Source organism: Apiospora phragmitis (genome assembly GCF_038363925.1).
Source record: "Apiospora phragmitis strain CBS 135458 chromosome Unknown utg000014l:1.0-1827420.0:1.0-1829600.0, whole genome shotgun sequence".
Classification (NCBI taxonomy): domain Eukaryota; kingdom Fungi; phylum Ascomycota; class Sordariomycetes; order Amphisphaeriales; family Apiosporaceae; genus Apiospora; species Apiospora phragmitis.
Genome location: NW_027117414.1, coordinates 360,357 through 380,187, shown reverse-complemented (window position 1 = coordinate 380,187; position 19,831 = coordinate 360,357). Strand labels below are relative to the sequence as shown.

The window sequence follows — 19,831 nt, the reverse complement described above, 5'->3', positions numbered from 1 at the left end:
CTCTTTCTCCACGCTTACCATGGGGTCTCATTATAGCAAGCGTCAGATTCAGATACTATAAAACCCGGCAATAGAAAGCCCAGCTCAAATTGAACGCCCAAAATGAACAACCAGGAAACCCAGAGCCACCAAGACACAGCCGGGCTCATCAAGCGCTTCGACCGACCTCAGCAGAGGGAAGAGCCATAGCGCAACAAAGGAATCCCTCGGAAAGAAGGCATACCCAGAATCACTGATGCCTCCTATCGCAAGTTTGGAATCGACCGATGCAAAAAGACGCCCATCCCTCCATACAGCGCCTTCATCTGCATACACGAATCCGTCCATGGTGTTACATGGGCCACAGAATGAGCGACAAAAAAGAGTTCCGAAAGCATGTGAGCGATGCCGGTTGACGAAGATCAAATGCGATGGAGAGCTTCCTTGTAAGAGATGTAAGGGTAATAATCTGGTATGCATGGCCAGAACCCGAAAGACGGTATACAAAGAAGTGCCGATGGGGTCAGTATCTCTTGCTACAAGCCAAATGCATAATTATTTAGTAGGGGGAAGTCAGCAAAGAGAAAGCTTTGTTGCCTGTAGATACGAGAGCAAATCTTCCTTTCCGCGCGTGGCTATAACTCCGAGTTCCGGGTAAAGCAGCTTACTCCGTCCTCGACGTGGATCTTATAGTGATGAGCAGGATCAATAGGTGCTAAAATGGTAGGTGTTATAGATACCGTGGTATATATCCAGATAGAAGAACTTGAATGGGTATACTTTTACAGCAATGCGATCCTCCAATTAGCCTTATTTGTCCTTTTGGAGAAATGTTGGGTTGGAGGAGGCAGACAATATACCAGGACTCTGGCGGTTGTTCGAGAGCCGCCTTGGCGACCAGTTGCGCTTCCGTATTCGTCATGAAGTTATTACGCTTCGTTATTCCAAGCGGCTACGAGCAAGATGCTCTATTGTCTTGGTAGCTGGGCAACCTGAGTTGCATACATCATGACGCTCTGGCACGTACAGAGTTTCCTTCTAAGTGCCGAGTTGAGCGGGAATCATGCTACCACTATGCCGCCAAGAGAATTGCCATTTGCACCGTGATGCTTCACTCCACATTAATCTCCCTGGTGGCTGGCTACGAGCGTACCTTATTACCTGGGTAATACGATCGCCAAATCAGGTATCATACTAGCGATCGAGGCCAAGGCAATCGATGCTGGGACTTTCCCCTATCCCCTATCCAGGCGTGTAGTAACCCTGGGCTGTAGTCCAGCATATAGCTAGTAGGAGCGCGTGTCAGCAAGATCGAGGTGAACTTCCCAAAGAGGCAGATTTGGGCGAAATGGATCACCATAGCTGGCGAGCAATGAGCCCAAAACCAGGGTTTTCCAGGAGCCCATCGGCGAGATGACTGTATCCCTAGGTTCCGCCACACTGAGCCCAGTCCGTGGCACTGTTCAGACTCGAATGCTTTCCCATTACGGAAGTCTTCAATGTCAAGATCGAACCTTACCTCACCACGAGTGTGACAGACATAAGGCGCATGACGAGGTGTCCATATCATGGCGAACTCAATGGATCTAACTCATTCCATCGAAGCCGCGTTTTAGGTAATTCTCTTTTTGAGTACATGCCAAGGTGAGAGCTAAAGAAGTTAGGGCAATCCTACGAGATCTGGTCATATCGTCCGTAACCTTTGTCTGAAGTGTGACTGGTTTGCCAAGAACGGAAACCCGTATTAGTCAATCGACCCTATCTATCTTTGATCAAGCACCTGAGCCGATCTCATAGCCTCAAATTCCGGTTTCGCAGTATCATGTACAGCCGCGCACCACGTGCCAAGCTTCACAAGTTACCTGGCCCATCTTACTATAATTGGGGCCCCTGTCAGCCAGCCAAGGTAATTACAGCCCTACTCAACGGTATCTTGCCACCATTGTCATCCCTGGGACCACTTCCTGGGACCACTTGCCGAAACATTCTCGGCGAAGCACAATAGACCCGAAGTCCCGGAAGATGCAGTGCACCAATCGGATGAAGTGGAAGACTGAGCTTGGATACGGCGAGAGCGGATTTGCACTTTGCATGGAACCAGCCCACGTGGCTGATGACCATGCTGGGAATCCTCACTGGTGGCAAAGATATTTATGACACGTGCCGACTGGGAAACAAGTAGCTCATCTATTTCCACCACAACTGTGGGAAAATGAGCCCCCTTAGACCTAAGTGCGATTTGGATTCACAAAGCCACTGTCGTTCGTAAATGCCACTTTTGTCTCCGTAGCAGAGCCTCCAGAACTGCCATGATAGGCTCAGTACCGTCCTCCCCCATTTGTCTGCAAAATCCTTCTGTATGAGCCCCATGCATTCGCAGACGGAAAGTAGTCCTTATGTCAACGTGATCGACTGCTCAGAGAAGAAGATCACGTATCTCCTGGGCAAGTTCCGTTTGGATAAAGAGCTCGCCTCGGGGTACCGGCAGACCAGCGCCCAAGTACTGGTGTAGGCTCTGGGCCAAGTCCTCGGGATGTGTACTCCACCGTCGTACTCCATAGCATTTACGAAAAGGGCCTGGCGCAACTTGGACTTCAGTTCGGGTCCGAATGCATCGCCATTGTCAAGTTGCTTGCCAAAAGTAGTGGTGGCCCGTCGGCGGCCGTTGATAGGCGAGAAAGAAGAAGTGACACTCATGTTGTCCTCCTCTGAGTCCATACCAGTTGAAGTGGGTAAACGAAGGCTTCGCCGGGCACTCGAAAGAGGTCGAGCTTCCAAATCCATTGCAGAGCCATTGTCGGCCTTGGGTACAGGTGTGCTGACGATGGAGGGAGATTGGTTAACTTTGCCCTTGGGGGGCCTGCCTCGAGGCTTCTTGGATGGTGGGGTCTCTATAGACAAAGATTCTTCAAGGTCGAACGCCACAGACGGACCCTTGGCACTGTCGTCAGTCTTGGGTGTGGGAAGCTGGTGCTTGCGAGGTCGACCACGGCCACGTTTGGCTGGAGCAGAGGCAGGAGGGGCCATCTCAGGATCTTGCTGGGCCGGCAACAAATCTGTGGCTTTGTTGGCAATGTCTATGGTACGGGTCAGGTCGGATTCGGGCTCTTCGAAGCCAGCAGCCTGATCGCCGTTGGAGAGGGAAGGTTCGTGGTGGTGACCAATACGCTGGATGGCGTTGACGAATGGATCAACTGCATAAGGATTAGGTCAGGTAAATTTGGTTGACACTCATGTAGGAAGTCGCGTTGCTTGGTTTGGATTTGTAGCACCTACCTGCAGGCTCAGGAGTCTCGGTGGCCGCAGTTGCCATTTCGACATCTGCGCTGAGAATCTCAGACTCTTTCTCTTGGTTCTGATCCATCTTGTCTACTGTGCGTGTGTTCGATGAAAGTTGGCTGAGTCCTGATCAAAAGACTGATGTGAATCAGTGAGCTCGAAAAGGAATCAACCCCAAAGTTGTCGTTTTGGTTGATAATAAAGCTGGTCCGCGATAAAGACAGCAAGAATGATCAATTTGGCGCCCAGACAAAGGCTCACAATTTTATCGCCCAGGCCTGATTATTAACCAGGCACCTACAAAGTGAGCGCCTGGATACGGTGTTGCCTGATGGGCCCGAATTATGTATATTCTTAAAAAACACAATCGTACGGTGGCATTTCTCACACCAAACAAGATTGTTACCAGTTTCTGGGAATCCATTTCAGATTAGATCAGATATGTTCCAGAGGAACTCAAATAATTAACTATTCCATTGGTGTAATGCACTACTATCAGACAGTCTAACCAGCTACATATCCTGTTGCTTGTTATTCAACTGCTATATATCTCACCTCCAACCCGCCACGGAGACTCGAAGTTACGTGAATGCGCTCGAAGTGCTACATTGGACCTTCAGGGGTAGCTATGAGTATGTGTTACCTGTTATTTGCCTGGGGAGGCACAATGGAATCCAGTACCATGTTATATTCGTCATCTTTGGTCATAATTACCTACCGATACTATGCGACAGACGGTTGTATCTACTGACCAGATCCAAGGCCATTCTCGGTTTTCAAGCATCCTATAAATTCGTACATACCACTTCGAGCCATATAACATCAAGTATCAAAGGTAATTCGACAGTTCGCCATTATCATTGCCAAAATTAAGGAAGTAAGTCAATATCAAATAATGTTCATTGTACTCGTGTGTGTATTCAAGGGAAGTTGGAAGAACCAATGCTAGCACTCATGAGAACACTCAGCGGTGACCAGACAATGAGCCTGGCTTCTTCGTGAAAATACACCAACAATAGGCAATTCGCTTCACATCCAAATACGAAAGTAGATACAGGATCACCACATCTTCAGCGTAGAAGACAAATATGTTGACATGGTAGGCCGGGCACAGGCAATGGCCATCAAATGAAGGAACCCGTAGGTTTCAGGTGAACAGATCAAAATTCTAGTTGGATATAACCCAATTATACATGAACATGCTAATTATCCTCACTTCCCAGGTCCCATGACAGCCAAAGTATATCACCTAGTGCCCGTTGACACCGTTTGTACCATTCGTCCCATTGGAGCAGCATTCCTTCCCAAAAGCAAGCTTGCTGATCTTATCGGCCGCATCATAGACGCCCGCGTTGTTAGCCGCCACCTGGCTCGGCGTGCTCGCATAGCTGGGCGGCACGTCCATGACCGGGTTGTTGTCGAAGAAGTTCCGCGGTTTCAGGATCAGCGTGATGGGCTCCACCGGCATCACGGGGAAGTCCTCGGGGGCCGGGAAGTGGACGACGCCGAACGTGTGCCAGAGCACCACGTTGGTGTTGTCGATGGACTCGGAGCCGTCGCCCATCCACTCGGGGATGCCCTGGGACGGCTCGCCAGAGGTCTGGGGGACGTGGCGTCCCGCAGCCCACAGCTGATCATCGCTGTCTGTTGTGCGGTGATTAGTTATTGCTCATGACGAAATATCGATTAGGGGATAAGAAGGGGGTAGGCGGGTGTGGGGGTGGAGGCTTACATTTCGTTACGTGAACTGCATTTCTGGCAAAACCAGCGCGCTTCCACACCAAGGAGCCTTCTTTAGGCATCAATCTGGGCACCTCGCGGCTGACAAGCTTATAGGAGGCTGGCTTGCCGCTGTAGGGGTGCAGACGGTTAGTGTTGCAGATATCCCAAGTTCTTGCCGTATCTCCGTTGTACTGTGTGGCAGCTTGGCCTGTGGTGGCAAGCTTCGTCCTCTTGGCGTAGAATGCGTTGCCGTAGAAGTTCTCCTTACTGCCGACTGGCGCATCGGCAGGCATTGCATCTGACATGAAGACAGTGTTGTTAGGCCCGTCGACATTGGCGTCAATGCGAAGGCAGAAAAGATGCTGGTGGTTCTGGCCGTTGACTCCGGGGTAGACCTGGGTGCCCCAGCCTCCGAGATCCTCGTCTGGGTTCATGGCATAAGTGTTGAGGATGCCGGTCAGTTTAATTTCCGGCTGAATTGTTCCATCTTGCTACAATGGGAATCAGTATGGAACAGGAAACGGTATAATCGTGATCAGATTTGGGCTTTACATGGAAAATCCATTGAATCGCATACTCATAGTTCGCAGCAGTGAACACTTGCTGGACGATGAGCTTGCGTGCTCGGGTGACGATGGTCGACTCGTCACGGAAGTCTGTGTGCTTGAAGAGAATACCTGCATCTTCTTCGTGGATGCAGACAGCATTCTTGATGGTGCGAATACCACCTTCTCGAGAAGGGAACTCGGCGTCGAGATAATGAATGGAGCCCTTGCAGTCGCACCCAAGCGAAAGGCTGTTGGTCATATAACCGGCTCCGTACTCGCCCAGATCAAAGGCATGTTTGCGTTGATGGGGATGCTCGGGGTTTCCACTACTCCCTGTCAATACAAATGAAGTCTGGGCTTGGGGTCTGTAGACTTACTATGGGACTACCATCTCGGACAATGACAGTCGGTAGAAGATTGGCCGGACTGTGCCCTTGTCGTTGTATGTGATGTCATTGAATACAATTCCTTCTCGGTAGTTGAAGCCGATGTGGAATTTCCAGTTTTGCCATTCTAGTTGTCGGCCCTTCATCTCGAAGGAAACTCCTTCTGGTTGTGTGATGTTGATTGGCTTCAGGTTGGTCCTGTAACCCCCGGCGTTCTCGATTGCTGCCGGGTGATAGTTGACTGGCGGGGCTTTGTTAATAGGCCTCCTGACTTTCGGGATGTCGATATTAATAATAGCCTTCTTCTCGCCATCGTATATAGGGCAGAAGTCCAAAGGATAGGCGTATTGACAATCATCCGGATTGGGTCGGTAGTACATGAGCGCCTGTTGCAACCGGATTGTATTACCGTGACGCTCGTCGTACCCGATAGTCCAGGGGTCACAGTAGACCTTGTGCATGTCTTCTTTGGGGATACCGCTGATCTCGCACTGCTCAATGACCTTGGGGTCTTTCCGGCAGACATGCTCCACTGCCTGAAGTTCTTCCATGGTGATCTAGAACCCTCTAGTTAGTATATCTTTCTTACAAGGGCAGCGAGGTGAAGAAGGGGGGATGAACTCACGATGGGTTGGAGACCCTCTAGCAGCTCCCATTTGGTGATGTTCCCTTCCTGCAGATCGATCAAACCATCGTAGACTTTGCCGCCCGGGGCGATTACAACGACATCGGCAACCCTGGCAGGTTTGGGGAGGTTTGCCGAGTCTTGGAGCCATTTCATCATCTCCGCCTTGCGCGGCTCGTGAAGAGACACGACATTGAAGAGAACCTCGCCATGGGCCTTCTTCGCGATAGAGATGGCTGCTTCAATTTCCCCCGCCGTCAAAGGGTCAAAGGGGTGCAAGTCGGGTTTCGTAACTGCGGAGACCATCGTGACACGTCTGGATGAGCCTTGTCTCTTGTCTTGGTCAAGTACAGTATACAGTGAAGGATGAAGAGACGCGAAAGTATTGAGTCAAGAAAGGACGAGGCAAAATGGATTCATCACATAGGGGATCTAGCTGGCGAGGCCGCCCTTGATATAGAGCAGGCCATGTGGATGCTCGGGTGTGAGGAAGCCATGTCTCGATGAGGAAATCCTAGCCATTCGGGACGGTTGAAAGCTTGACATGCCTAAAAGCCGATAAACCTCGAGGCTTCCAAGGTCCAATCTCGTTGAAGGCAGGGTTTTTCGAAAGGGTTGGTTACCTAACGATAAGGTGTTCAACGCCAATCATCGATATTATTCATGGCATCCCTCCCGTGGTCAATGATCATCACTAGCCAGCAGGCCCGGCATGGTAATACATGTCAAGTCGTGACGAGCCTAGGTGGTGTAGCCCCTAAAAGTCCTACCCCTCATTCCACTGATAAGCGTTAACTGGCTCTAGTTAGAGAGATAAGAACCGGCCGTGAACCGGCGCCGAGTCCCACGAGACTTTTATCAACCCCACCTCGCCGTGCCTTTTGTCCATGACATGATCCATCGCTCGTCATGCTGGGGGCACTAATCCTGAATCGGATATTCGATAGCAATGGCTGCATGAGGTAGGCGAAGCCTAGAGCGTTGTTGATACGATTGTTGATCGACAAGTTCGCGGGTTGCGACTCAGTTGTACGCTTACATAGTTCTAGGTTAGTGGGGTCAGTCCAGCTAAGACTTGGAACTGCAGCACTGCAGCTTACCACCCCAGCCCTGTAGCCTTTTGGACCCTGAAGGCCGTTTGTGTTGGACTTCGGGATGGTATTTCTCTATCTGCAGATTATTATGATAGGTACGCAATGTGATTAGCAATGATTTTATTAGCAATCTTAGTATTGCTAGTAATGGTTGCCATCGTACCAGCCATGACGAAATCACCCAGCCCAGATGCGGCGCTTCGCTTTCCTTTTGACCGCGATGGGTGGATGCATCACCTAAGGTAGCCTCTGACACACTTCAGTAAACAAATTCCGAAGTGTGTCGTTCGCGATCTAATGAAAACCCACGATTAGCGAAAAGTAAAATGGATATAACGCTCAGATTTGTCTATAGATATCGATATTGATATGAAGATATTTGTGTCTCAAAAATCTATCTGCACTGTGACTCGGTAAAAGTTGAATCAGAGGGTGTTATGGTTGCTTAAAGTACCTTCGATTGTGGTCGCCCCTATTGGTTTTGGTTTTTGGCAACAACAATCACTTCACCCACCAACGGACAATCAGAATCCCAGAAATAGTTGAAAACTGGTATCATTTCCATTCTCTTGCCAAATGCAAAGTCGCGTGCAATGCACCATCTGGCGACCACTCTCGCCTTGTAGCTGGCCTTTCTAAACGCAACCATCAGATCCCGCCTGCATGCATCCTACCGACCATGTCTATGTACGTGGGAGAGATCGTGACGATCAAAACTATTGCCAACTGCTCTGAATATGAGATGGCAGTGGTTGTTGGCAACCTCCCTTGCGCCGTGAAAACAGGCAAGTTCAAGGTCGAAGAGCATGTTATGATATTCCCCGTGGATGCCTTCGTGTTCGTCGACGCGAACAACGTAATCCTTCAGCATACTGCACATACCGATGTCGAAGAGGACGAAGCCGGGGTCCGCGGAGTCCACGTCAAGCCTACCATGGTTCATGGCCAAGTGTCTGCTGGCCTTCTCGTCAAGCTCGCTCGTTTCCCCGACGTCTACGGCAAAGTACACCAAGTTGTCAACAAGGACAAGGACAGGAAATCCGCCCTCAAGGCAGGCACAGTTGAGCGGCCGCAGTCCCGTCAATCCCGCGGCTTCGGTGTGAGGAAGTGGCAGCCTTCGGATCCCAATGCCTTACTCGGCGAACGGCCCGCCTTCGTACCGAGCACCACCGTCCCCTTTGCCGACGAATCGCCCGAGATCTTCTGGAACCAGGCGAACTGGCCCAGCATCTGGCAGGCCACGCCGGCCATGCCCAACCGACTGCCGATGTTCATCTACATGGTCCAGAACGGCTCGGCCTGGGCCAAGGCCATCGAGCGACGACCCGCCGTAGGCCGCGGCGTCCTTCCTGATGCGCGCATGGGGATCTGCACCGAGACCATCGACTTCCGCGATACCGGAAACAACACCATATGGGATTCGCTCTCGCGCATGAATGTTCCCACGAAGCTGAGCAAGCTCAAGAGGAAGAACATTGCTATCGAGGGTGTTATCTGGGTCACAAGATCAGTCATGACGCCCAAGGGAGCACGACCTCATAACCAATTCAAGATCTTCGCAGTCTGGGATATCGACCAACAGAAACGGCTGTCACTCCAGCAGACCCGAGTCTTCGCCAAGTGGCTGGGTTTGCAACTAGTTCCCGACTTGGGCCGATACGGGCTGAGCGAGATTATGTTGGGCGAAGCGGCGCGTGCGGACTTGGGAGTCGTCTACATGAGCATGGACGGTCAGACCGTCATGGGATCCCGTCCCACGAAGAACGCAGTCAAGTTGAAGAGACTGAACATCGAAAGCCCGTGGTGATTGAGGGGGCTAGGTTAGCAGGTTAGGTTAGGGAGTCTCAGGAGTTAGCGGCGGAGACATGCGTTCCGAGAAACCCCAGGTTGATCATGGCGGGGGGCTGTTTCATGGTCTAAGCACCCGCATAGAGTTGTAAATCATGAAACGACGATGGGCAGCGAAGTTAATTGCTTCATCAATCCAGATAGAGACTCTGGTCATGGATATGACTTACCATTTGCCTCAGTTTCAGCTCTTCAGTTATATCGGATGAATGTGATGCTGCTGCGCTCATAGTGACGGCGATAGGTAGGAATTGGCCAGCAGCCCACAGGCGGGTGTTCTCTTCACCTTTTGTCTTTGCGAACAACTTCTTGAACTCGAATTCGAAATTCTGATATCGTACTTATTACCAGTGACTACAGAAGTATTAGGAAACAAAGGGGGTTGATTAGAACCTGCTGAAACTCGCCAATCCGTCCCGGAGACATAGGATTGAAATACTCGATCAAGTACTTGGTCGAACCAGTTATCGACAGCCCTCACAACTCTACACCCACACCGAAAATCATGGCACCAAATAGATATATGGAAATCCAATATCAACCCTTTCTCAAGTATGCAGAGTTCTCGGATGATCCAATATTGGTCGCTGAAAGTCCCAGACCCCAACTTCAGCAGTCTGGACCAACAAAAGCGACATGCTGCCAACGTCGCATGCTCTCAATTCACATAGTATCATACATCGTGGTGATCATTACAACCTCTCTTTCTGGGGTTTGGTCATGCTATCGAACACCCCGTCGAACGACGTAGCAGTAGAATGCGCGCCATCACCAACGAGTGTGAACAGCACCAGCGCCTTGGCTACCCACGATCAACAACAGCACCGGGTCAACATCACGACGGGGGCCACGTACCTGACCTGCGGCAACTCCACGCAGGAGGCGCGCTCCCACGGCTGCCGATACGACGTGCTGCTCAACAACTGGGTACCGGCGCCCTGCTACGACGCCGACTTCGTGGCCGAGTACGAGGAGGACGGCAGCTCGGCGGCGTACCACGACGCAGCGCTGACGCAACGCGTCGAGCCGGCCGGCGAGGCCCTCGGGGAGCTCGAGTACTACTACACGTCGCGGCGCGACCACGTCAACCACTGCGCCATGATGTGGCGCAAGCAGTTTGTCGCGCTGTTCGAGACGCGGGCGGCCGTCGACAGCGTCGTCGCGGAACCCTTTCACACGGAGCACTGCTCCCAGTACCTCCTAGACGCGCCCGAGAGGGCGGTGGAGGGCGAGGTCGCGCCGACCAAGACATTTGTTGGTTTTGCGGGATGCTGGGTCAGGGACGAGGATAAGATGAAATGAACCAGCCTGGCCTGGTTGGTTGGCCGGTTGGCTGGGTGCCTGAAGGAAGGGTTTATCAGGGGCTTCCGGAAGGTAGGAGCAAAACACTCTGGCTCGCGGCTGGTCCAGGTCTTGTTGAATTCAGGGAGTTCTGGGTGTTTGTACAATTGACAATTCAATCAAAAAACAAAAAACAAGACCCTTGCATCGGATGTCCGATCGTAGATGACAGTCTCTTAGGCAGACCTGAACTCAAAGAGATCAGAGGTTGTCGGCGTCGAACCAGAAATGACAACTGAAACGAGATGAACCATTCTTGGCCGTGAACCAACTGCATACTGCAAATTGCTTTTACGAGGCAGGGGAAAGGTACGGTTCCCGTTTTCAGTTTACCAATAGCTTTGGAACCGTATGGTAACCCCCTGTGACTGCTGCAAGAACGTGACCAACAGGTCGCATCCGGCTGATATTCAATGCTCTAGCCAATCAAGCTCTTGGTTCATTTCAATACCACAGCTGATGCATATCATCTACCAGTGTTGATAGCATTCTCTAATTTCGGTTCCTGGCTTGTTGGAGGGTGGACACTGCGAGCACTGCAGGACAGGGCAAATGATATGATGACCAGACAAGTGTCTTCGCCAGCCAGTGGTAGTATATAAATATGAAGCGAAGAGTCTCATGTGAGAGGGACACTATCTTCCATTAGCAGCAGCAGCAGCAGCAGTCACTCGTTGAACCCATCACCTGCTCGCCGCAGTCTTTCATTTAGGCCAAGTCGCTCCTTTACCAATACCGTATCACCATCTACCATCGAGTAATCAGTCGAAGTTGATACATATTTTGACTTCACCGCAACCTGTGCCATGAAGTTACATAGCGTCGTTCTACCGTTTCTCGTGGCGGCCGCACGAGTAGCTGGCGAAATGACCCTTCATTTCTCAACTCAACCGAATTGTGACGACACGGCGGTCGAAGCCGTCATGACCTTCTATCGGGACCAAGAGATTGGATTCACCAACCACGTATATCGCAGCTTCCTTCGAATTGACGGGCCAAATTCGACTTGCCAGTGGTGGGAGTCGGTTGACATGACGACAGCCAAGAAGGCTTCCGAGTTCAGCGGCGTCCAACCGGCGTCTATCGCAAAGAAGCGTGATGACGGAGTCGTTATTGCATATTGTCAAATTTTCTGGAATGAGCAGGCGGGAAGTCTAGCATTAAGCGCGATTAACGTGTATGGCTGCTAGCACACTTCTGCAAGCGGATTCATGAACAGACGGGGACTGGAACTGACACAGGAGGAGGGCGTACGGGAGTGGGCAAGAGAGAGCGTACATCTTCAAATTAGGGGTTCCCCCATGATTTTACCACCTGTTCAACCATAGATTCAGGTTTTTTGGTAGATACGGCCTACCTAGTTGTTCAATCACTGTTAATAGTAATCAAATGTTTGTTTCTCGAGGCGGGCTTGCCTTCTCGCCACTTTAGACAACGTGAAGATGGAGAGAAAGCCTCACGGCGTGACAACAACAACGATAACAATAGCACGCGCGATTACGCAATATGCATTGGATGCAATCAGTCTTTTTACGAGTAGGAACACGTTTCGATACCAGAACTGTTTATTATATATATAATAATAGACAGATTGTCGATCTCGAAGGATGATGGACGGTGGATGGTCTTCCGTCAGCCCTATGATGTTTTGAAACAAGCTAACCTCTAACAAAGAGCGCCTGTGACGTCACCTCTTAACCTTCGAGTTCCCTGCTTTGGCGGGGCAATTGTTTTGACGGATGGGCTACAAATACTTCCAGAAACAACAACATCTTGATGACCTGATGACGAACATTCCACACCTTGCAACATACGCAGAGACGATATAACAACCCTACTACTCCTCTTGCACAACCACTTCTACAGACCTCTACGGCAAAAAGCCTAAGCAACAACCAAACCACCAAGCCAACCCTCAACATGCCTCTCGACAAGTCCTCGCAAGATACCGGCGTGACCGGTGCCGCTAAGTTCGTCACCAGCGCTCTTGGCAACACGGTGGGCGGCGTTTCCCGCACCGTGGGCAACGTCACGGGTGCCGCCGGCCGCGGTATCGGCGACACCATTACGGGCGCCACCGGCTCAGCAGGCAAGCCCGTCGGCGACGCACTCGGCTCTTTGGGCACGGGCGTCCAGAACGGCGCTGACGGCGTCGCCAAGGGTGTCGAGAATGCTGGCCAGTGGAAGAAATGAAGGACACACTACACGATACTATACGAAACGCAACGACGTGAATGGAACACTTGTAACATCGATCGAGTGGCAGGCGTATGGAGTTTTCCATCCATCCACTCTGGAACTGGACTGGTCGGAGTTTAGGTGACACACATGGAACAAACACACTGTATTAATAACGAATGATTGACGGAAGCACATATGCCTTGGGATCAGTGGCGCAGACCTCGATGGAAACCTCTTTCAGTAATGACTGACTATACCGAAATACACCACAAGTCCCCCACCACTGCAACTCAAGTATGGAAGTGAGCTCGTCCATATGCCCTTGTGCTTTCTGATGATACATACCAGCATGAACCGTGCATCTTATCTACCCCAGAAATGAGTCGTCGCCGTCGCTGAACCCCTGTCTCCGAGCCTCCTTGTATCCCTTCATTAGCTTCCAGCCCAGGCTCCTGGCCACAGACGACACAATTCTCGGGTCACCGCAATAACCGAGTTCGACAGCGTTTGGGCCATCCACTCCAAGATACTCGGAGAACGCCGCCGCGCCTTCTTCTAGCCCAACGCTCTTCACGATGTTATCCTGAATCCTACCCGCCGCGTAGCACGCATCCGTCACGCCCTGCGTACCCTTGCGCCAGGTCTGTCGACCATTGCCGCTGAAGAGGATGCCCCGCTTGCCCGTGGGAAGCTTCTCGTCCGTCGCTGACCAGCACCTCCTTGAGCACGACCCGGTAGATCTCGGCCAGATCCTCCACGTGCAACGTGGTCCCACTCCCCCATTCCCCGGCCCACCACGACGGTCCGGCCCGCCGCTAGCGCCGAGGGATGTGGTGCTCCCGAGGCCGGTACGGGCTAGGGAGGGATCCTGGGCGGACACACAGCCGGCAAAAGGCGCGAACGTGGCGGGAACACTCAAGACGCCGCGCGGTTTAGAAGTCTCCCTGGCTTGGTATGTATCTTCCTGATACTGGCCACGACTCGCGTATATTCGTGATTGTATTGCCTCTACGCGTCTCGTCCACTCCAGCTCGCTCCTCCGTTATTCCTTGACCTTCCAATGAATTCATAGCATCAATAATGGCACGAAGAATCCATGATTTCCTCTTCAAATCTCTACCTGCTATCTCTACGTGCTATCCACAAAAGAATTTAACATCTTTGCAGTATTTTGGTGTTAGTTCTACATGCGAGGGCAGTCGTCATCGCCTCAACCGAGTTACCTCGTACCCTCCGTTTTCCTCAGCACCAGTGTCAACAACTCACAGACTTGTCCCGTGCCTCAACTGGAGATATTTGTTGCATCTTCATTGTTGGTCATACCCAGAGGTGAGGAGGCTAGCGAATTGCAAGATGGTCATCGCTGGGAAAGAGGAAAACCGGCGTTCGCCGGCATTCGGCCCACATAGCTCACTGGACTGGACGCAAGCAAGCGGCCACCCCCGGTTCCGATAGCGCATCTTAAGAAGCACGGATCTGCCACCAAGATCCGACAATATATTGCTGGTTTTCGCTTACACATATGGTCAAATAGTTGGAGTCGAGGAGTCACAACACCATCTTCAGAAGTTTGAAATTATCGATACTTTGCTACTATGATGACATCACCAACAGACAGCCCAGAGACCCTGCTGGAGGCGTTGCTCTCGACCATCGAGAAGAAGATCGTGCCCCTGACCGCCGCGGGTGTCTCATCAGGCAGCAAGCTGTTCGGCGCCGCGATCCTGCGCAAATCCGACCTATCGGCGGTCACGGTGGCGACGAACAACGAGCAGGCGTCGCCGCTGCTGCACGGGGAGATCAACTGCATCCAGCAGTTCTTCTCGCCGCCCGACGGTACAGCGTCGTCGCAGCCGCCGCGGCCGACGACCAAGGACTGCGTCTTCGTGGCGACGCACGAGCCGTGCTCGCTGTGCCTCAGCGGCATCACGTGGTCCGGCTTCGACAACTTCTACTACCTGTTCACTTACGAGGACAGCCGCGACCGGTTCGGCATCCCCTACGACATTCAGATACTACAGGAGGTGTTCCGGGTACGTGCGGTGGACGACGTGCACGAGAGAGACGAGAACCTTGCGAGACGCCCGCTCTATAACAGCCGGAACAAGTTCTTCGCGGCGAAGAGCTTTGCGGTCTTGGTGGATGAAATATCAGGCGGCGAGGAGGAGAAGCGGAAGTGGAGAGGAGAGATCGAGAGGGTGAAGAGACTATATGATGGGCTGAGTGAAACGTATCAGGAGGGCAAATCTCAGGGAGTTGAAAGTGCTAGTGTTTGGAAATAGTGCATCTTATAACTGCTGACAAGATGTCGTTCCGACTTTAGTCTACTCAATATATTGTTGTAATTTAAAGCTTGTTCCTACTTTAAAGGATGTATTACATCTAAACATTCATATTAGCACTTTCGTCTCCAGTAATGAGATCAATACTAGAGAACTTGGGAGACAGGAAGATGTGGTAGGCGAAATAGAAAGGAGACAAAATGAAAGAAAAAGAAAAGTGACCTCAGAGGGAGTTGAACCCTCTTGCCTTTGAGTATATAAGTAATGATACAACCGCTAGGCTACACCAGCCCGGTCAAGGGAAATAGCATTCATGTTGATATTTATTGACTCTCCGGGGTGAGTTGACGGGTGCATGCTTTGCTGTTGTGCATACAAACTTCGACTCGACCATGTTTCTTGGTTATGGGTCGAAAGGAAAAGAAGGTTTGTACATGTCCGGCGGCTGGGACATCTTGTCGGTTATAGTCGATCCGTTCTGATCGGTAATGAATATTTCATATCGTTGCATCACCGTCAGCTTTGGATGCGCCTAGTTGTCTATATGAATTTATATTAGTATAAAGACGTGTTGAATAACTTGAATATTTTCTGAACCATATATCCGTGTGGAATACACACACACGAAGTCTGGTGTAATGCAACTGACTTCTGTTCTCGCTTGGCCTTCAGATAAAGTGTAGTAGACTTTACCTTGTCCTCAGTATGCAATCAACTTTTGCATCTCGTCCGTTGGCTTCAACAATTCCCACAAAGCTTTCGGCGGCTTCAGCATTCTGGAGCTCGTTTTAAAAGTGGTTGGGCAAAGTAAAACTGGGCGAGAACGTAGCTCCGGCGGGATTCTCTGCGGAGTTTCATAGACGACAGAATAAACCACTTAAAGGGCATTATCGGCGCCCTCTTCGCATACTGCTCCCACGATGGTGCAGCGCGGTGTTCGTACATACTACATGGGATCTACCGCCCTAGATAAAGTACGTTATGGTTGCACGGAAGTGCGGATAACCCTTCGTCTTGAAATATGCGAGAGCCAAAATAGGGGTAACTCGTACATTTTCTTCGTTGTTGCGAGTAAACCCTGGCAGAGACCCGAGACGATACTACCAAGATCTATAAGATGCTACTATTGTTCAAGTTCGACTGACTGAAGGCGATCAATGACCCCATTTACGACTTTGAACTGGAGAGTACACTGTCGTCACGGGATCTAAGGCTATAGGTTGCAGAATCCACCACGGCCTTCAGAGACCCAAAAGGCGCCGACTGCAAATAACACTTGATATGCCTAGAGCGACACGATGCTTTATTGCCCGGGCTGGCCGGTTCCCTTAAGAGGGTCGCCAGCCCGCTCGGCAGTGAGGCGGCATATCCCGGTATGACATTCTCTTCGTGAGCAACACCCACGACCCGATCACACCCATTGACAAGTGGATAGAAAATCTCGGCGTCAGTCAACACAACTACACGAGTTTGATTCAGATGCTGCAACGAGTTAGCTCCCAGATACAAGAACGTTCCAGTTCTGGTAATCAGCGGAATGGACGTAAGTACTATCTTTACCTCTTGCAGAACTCCACCACACGTCAGCGCAAGAACAACAGAGGAGCACATGATTTATATGCGCTGAAGCATGTCGAATTTTATACTCGTACAGATTTACAAATTGAATTGCTCAGGTGAACTCATATGAACTGTCTAGAAGGGTGCTATCTGAGACTATCCTCGAATGATCTCTCTGAAATGGGCGTCGGCTGTTCATCCGCACAAACGTGAGGTGAGGACTCTTCTAAACAAGAGAGCCGTCTAAGATAACTACCGTCACTGCCTCGCCTGGAGGCCATCCGATATGTTTTGCTGGGATTGCTAGAAGAAGAAGAGCTGTTTCGGGATCGGCTGCTCTGGCCTGGGCCCTGTGGAGGAGCCCTCGCCAGTATTTCTTCCAACATAGCGCGGCTCGACATTCGCCTATGTTCGGTCAATGGCACGTCCTCGAACGGTTTAGGGACCACTGTTTTCCTCCTCAGGAACTCGGGCGTGTGTTCCAGCAGAGGCATCAAACTATATCTTCTAAGGCTGTCTAGTAAGAAAGTACCTGGATTCTGGTCAGGTTGGTCAATTTGGTGGAGGGTACTTCGCCTTCGATGAGAGGCAATGCCCATAGAAGAACCCATTCTCTTCTTTGCAGGGATTTTAGGGCTTTCTATGGGCGAATTGCGGGGTGAGGTCGTGGAGCTTGGGAGGTCAGTGTTCGAAGGCGAGGCATCTCTCTGTGTGCCGGGCGACGGGGTGTTGCCACGATGAGCATCCACGCCACACTGATACAAAGTTGGGGTATGTTGTATTTCGGGGTGAAAATTCTCTAGTCCGGGCTGAGGTGCGACCCAGTCATTTGTGCAAGATCGCGGCCTAAGTGGTGGGAATGACACAATGTCGTGTTCGTTAGCCGGCATATTGGCCCGTTCGACCGCAGGCCGTTTGCACGGTAGTGGCGTAGAACTCGGTCGACGCTCCAGCCAAAGGTTTTCGCCACGGGGCGGATTGAAGCTCTGAGTGCCAACTCCCGATACACCATTGCCTCTCTGCATAAGCACACTCGGAGTGGGCGAGGTCGTCTGGGGGGTGCCACATCTGTTGCTTAGGCTGGATACCGCATCGCCGTCCTCGGGAATTCTGCAAGAAGAGCCTTCCGAAGGTGTATACTAATCACATTCTGTGATGCTTTGCCTCGAGATGATGGTAGCTTTGTTGTTGCGTAGTGTGTGGGTGCTGCCGAGCCCCCTGGGCATACCCTGCGACGCTGAAGGCAGACTTGACGGAGCTGATGGTAGTAGCCTGGCCGGCGAACTTTGAGCATTGTGGAAAGATACCCTTCTTATGGGTACCAGCTCTGGCTCTAGAGTGACTAGGGAACAGGACCGACAGACACCCTGTTGAAAGGTGCCTATCGTGCGTTATTCGGAGGCCATCAATCACAATATCTAGTATCTCTGCAATGTCGTCCGTTGAGACAAGGTAGGTATCGTTGTCCCAACGTGGCTGTATTCCGATGGCATCAGAGCTCTGAGGTACTAGCATACTGGGCCTGGGCGTTGGTTTGTAGGTCTGACCACTCGCACTAGGCACCGCGTCGCACGTCTCATGGCGGCGATAGGATAAGTATGTCTTGATGTTGTTCACAATGTTCTCGGTCTGCTCAATTGTTATTGTTGAGTTTCTTTGGGGAGTCGGATGAGGTGTGTCGCAAGCGCCTGTCGTGCTCGATTGGCTGATTGTGATCGACTGTGAGGGTTCCTTTGCAGACTGTCCGGATCCCCTCAGATTATCACCAATGTCACGAGAGCACTTACGAGCTCCTCTGCTGACTGAAGTAGATGCGTTCCAATTGGGTTGAGGCTGTAGACTATCGGGATACGACTGGTTCATGCTCTGGTTGCGATGCTTCCCAAGGCCAAGTATACTTTCATGGGCCGGCGAAGTCTTGGATTCGGGGCCGCAGGTCAAGTTCTTGGCCACGCTCACCGGGGAGCTCGCCTCGCCAATCAATCCAGGGTCTGTAGATTCTGGCTCGTACTTCTGTCTTCGTGTTGGTGGCCTGTTCCATCGGGGTGCTTGGAGAAACTTACATGGCTTCCCAACCTACTGCTGGGTGCACTGTAGAACCTCTCTTCGCCAGCACTTACACTTGACGGACGTATTGACGTAGGCATCTCCAGATTGGATGTTAGCGGTAGTAAAGAACAGGGTTGGGTATATATAGGTGTATGGAGAAATTGTGCTCAAAGACTAGGAGGTTCGGAGTTGTGATTTCAACCTCGTTCTAGATGACCGAGGATCTCGCCATGGGCCCTGTCAATATCCAAGCAGGCTCTGCATGACTCCCGGAATTGTTAATCCGACTGTGGTTGCTCAATACATCCCGCTGCACCTTCTGCAAACCACCTGCATTGCAACCTTCCTTGGCTGAGCCCAGGTCAGTAATCCTCGTGACTGCCCTTTCCTCCCATACCATACCTATCAAAGGTGCCATGACATTGTCCCATGAGACCCAGGTAAAATGCCATGATTTCCAAATCGAAACCCATCAAGTACCTAATGTAAGAATCGTAGTTGAATACCATAAGACACAATCTTTATCTTGGTAACAAACTTTGCCTGAGGCCCGATCAGTCGTATATGGGACACAATGTACTTACATATGATGATTCAGGCAGCCAGCACTTAGGGTATAGCAGTCTTGGCTAGGCGTCCCGATGACGGTTCTCGCTTTTGGGTCAAGAGGTAAGAAGCAGCGTGATTAGGATGTTTAGGGGTTGCACGGTTCCGAGGCAGCCAACCATCCAATGACATCAACTCGACTACCAATTACCCAAACCGTACAGATCTTCCTCCAGCCCTAGAGAGTGGTCTGATGGAGCACGCAGAGCCTCCCAACAGATTTCCGGCATGTCCGTTTATCGGTGGCCGAATTTAGGGGCCTTGGAAATTCACCATGCACAATTATGCCCGTTCTTGGTTTGAGTTGACAAGATTGGGCACGAGACCACTC

General features: G+C 51.2%; 8 protein-coding genes across 8 annotated transcripts; 4 read left to right on the top strand and 4 right to left on the bottom strand.

Moving 5' to 3' along the window:
* Positions 1-2,373: 2,373 nt before the first annotated feature.
* Positions 2,374-3,343, bottom strand: PG994_014746 (uncharacterized protein; the record flags this gene model as incomplete). The annotated part of the gene is made up of 2 exons (XM_066866155.1): positions 2,374-3,173; positions 3,256-3,343. 2 exons carry the CDS (start codon positions 3,341-3,343, stop codon positions 2,374-2,376), a joined length of 888 nt encoding a protein of 295 aa, XP_066707831.1.
* A 1,164-nt stretch (positions 3,344-4,507) lies between these two features.
* PG994_014745 (uncharacterized protein) lies at positions 4,508-6,845 on the bottom strand (the record flags this gene model as incomplete). The annotated part of the gene is made up of 5 exons (XM_066866154.1): positions 4,508-4,902; positions 4,991-5,471; positions 5,533-5,854; positions 5,906-6,471; positions 6,540-6,845. 5 exons carry the CDS (start codon positions 6,843-6,845, stop codon positions 4,508-4,510), a joined length of 2,070 nt encoding a protein of 689 aa, XP_066707830.1.
* Positions 6,846-8,312: 1,467 nt separating this feature from the next.
* On the top strand, positions 8,313-9,440 carry PG994_014744 (uncharacterized protein; the record flags this gene model as incomplete). Its single annotated transcript, XM_066866153.1, has 1 exon — positions 8,313-9,440. The coding sequence occupies one exon, from the start codon at positions 8,313-8,315 to the stop codon at positions 9,438-9,440; it is 1,128 nt and encodes a 375-aa protein (XP_066707829.1).
* A 761-nt stretch (positions 9,441-10,201) lies between these two features.
* PG994_014743 (uncharacterized protein) lies at positions 10,202-10,783 on the top strand (the record flags this gene model as incomplete). The annotated part of the gene is made up of 1 exon (XM_066866152.1): positions 10,202-10,783. One exon carries the CDS (start codon positions 10,202-10,204, stop codon positions 10,781-10,783), a length of 582 nt encoding a protein of 193 aa, XP_066707828.1.
* A 1,959-nt stretch (positions 10,784-12,742) lies between these two features.
* Positions 12,743-13,015, top strand: PG994_014742 (uncharacterized protein; the record flags this gene model as incomplete). The annotated part of the gene is made up of 1 exon (XM_066866151.1): positions 12,743-13,015. The coding sequence occupies one exon, from the start codon at positions 12,743-12,745 to the stop codon at positions 13,013-13,015; it is 273 nt and encodes a 90-aa protein (XP_066707827.1).
* Positions 13,016-13,370: 355 nt separating this feature from the next.
* PG994_014741 (NAD dependent epimerase dehydratase family) lies at positions 13,371-14,314 on the bottom strand (the record flags this gene model as incomplete). The annotated part of the gene is made up of 2 exons (XM_066866150.1): positions 13,371-13,973; positions 14,270-14,314. 2 exons carry the CDS (start codon positions 14,312-14,314, stop codon positions 13,371-13,373), a joined length of 648 nt encoding a protein of 215 aa, XP_066707826.1.
* A 284-nt stretch (positions 14,315-14,598) lies between these two features.
* On the top strand, positions 14,599-15,285 carry PG994_014740 (cytidine and deoxycytidylate deaminase zinc-binding region; the record flags this gene model as incomplete). Its single annotated transcript, XM_066866149.1, has 1 exon — positions 14,599-15,285. One exon carries the CDS (start codon positions 14,599-14,601, stop codon positions 15,283-15,285), a length of 687 nt encoding a protein of 228 aa, XP_066707825.1.
* A 1,706-nt stretch (positions 15,286-16,991) lies between these two features.
* Positions 16,992-18,876, bottom strand: PG994_014739 (uncharacterized protein; the record flags this gene model as incomplete). Its single annotated transcript, XM_066866148.1, has 3 exons — positions 16,992-17,955; positions 17,993-18,474; positions 18,649-18,876. Coding segments are annotated over 3 exons (1,674 nt in total), but the record flags the coding sequence as incomplete, so codon positions are not given.
* Positions 18,877-19,831: the final 955 nt, after the last annotated feature.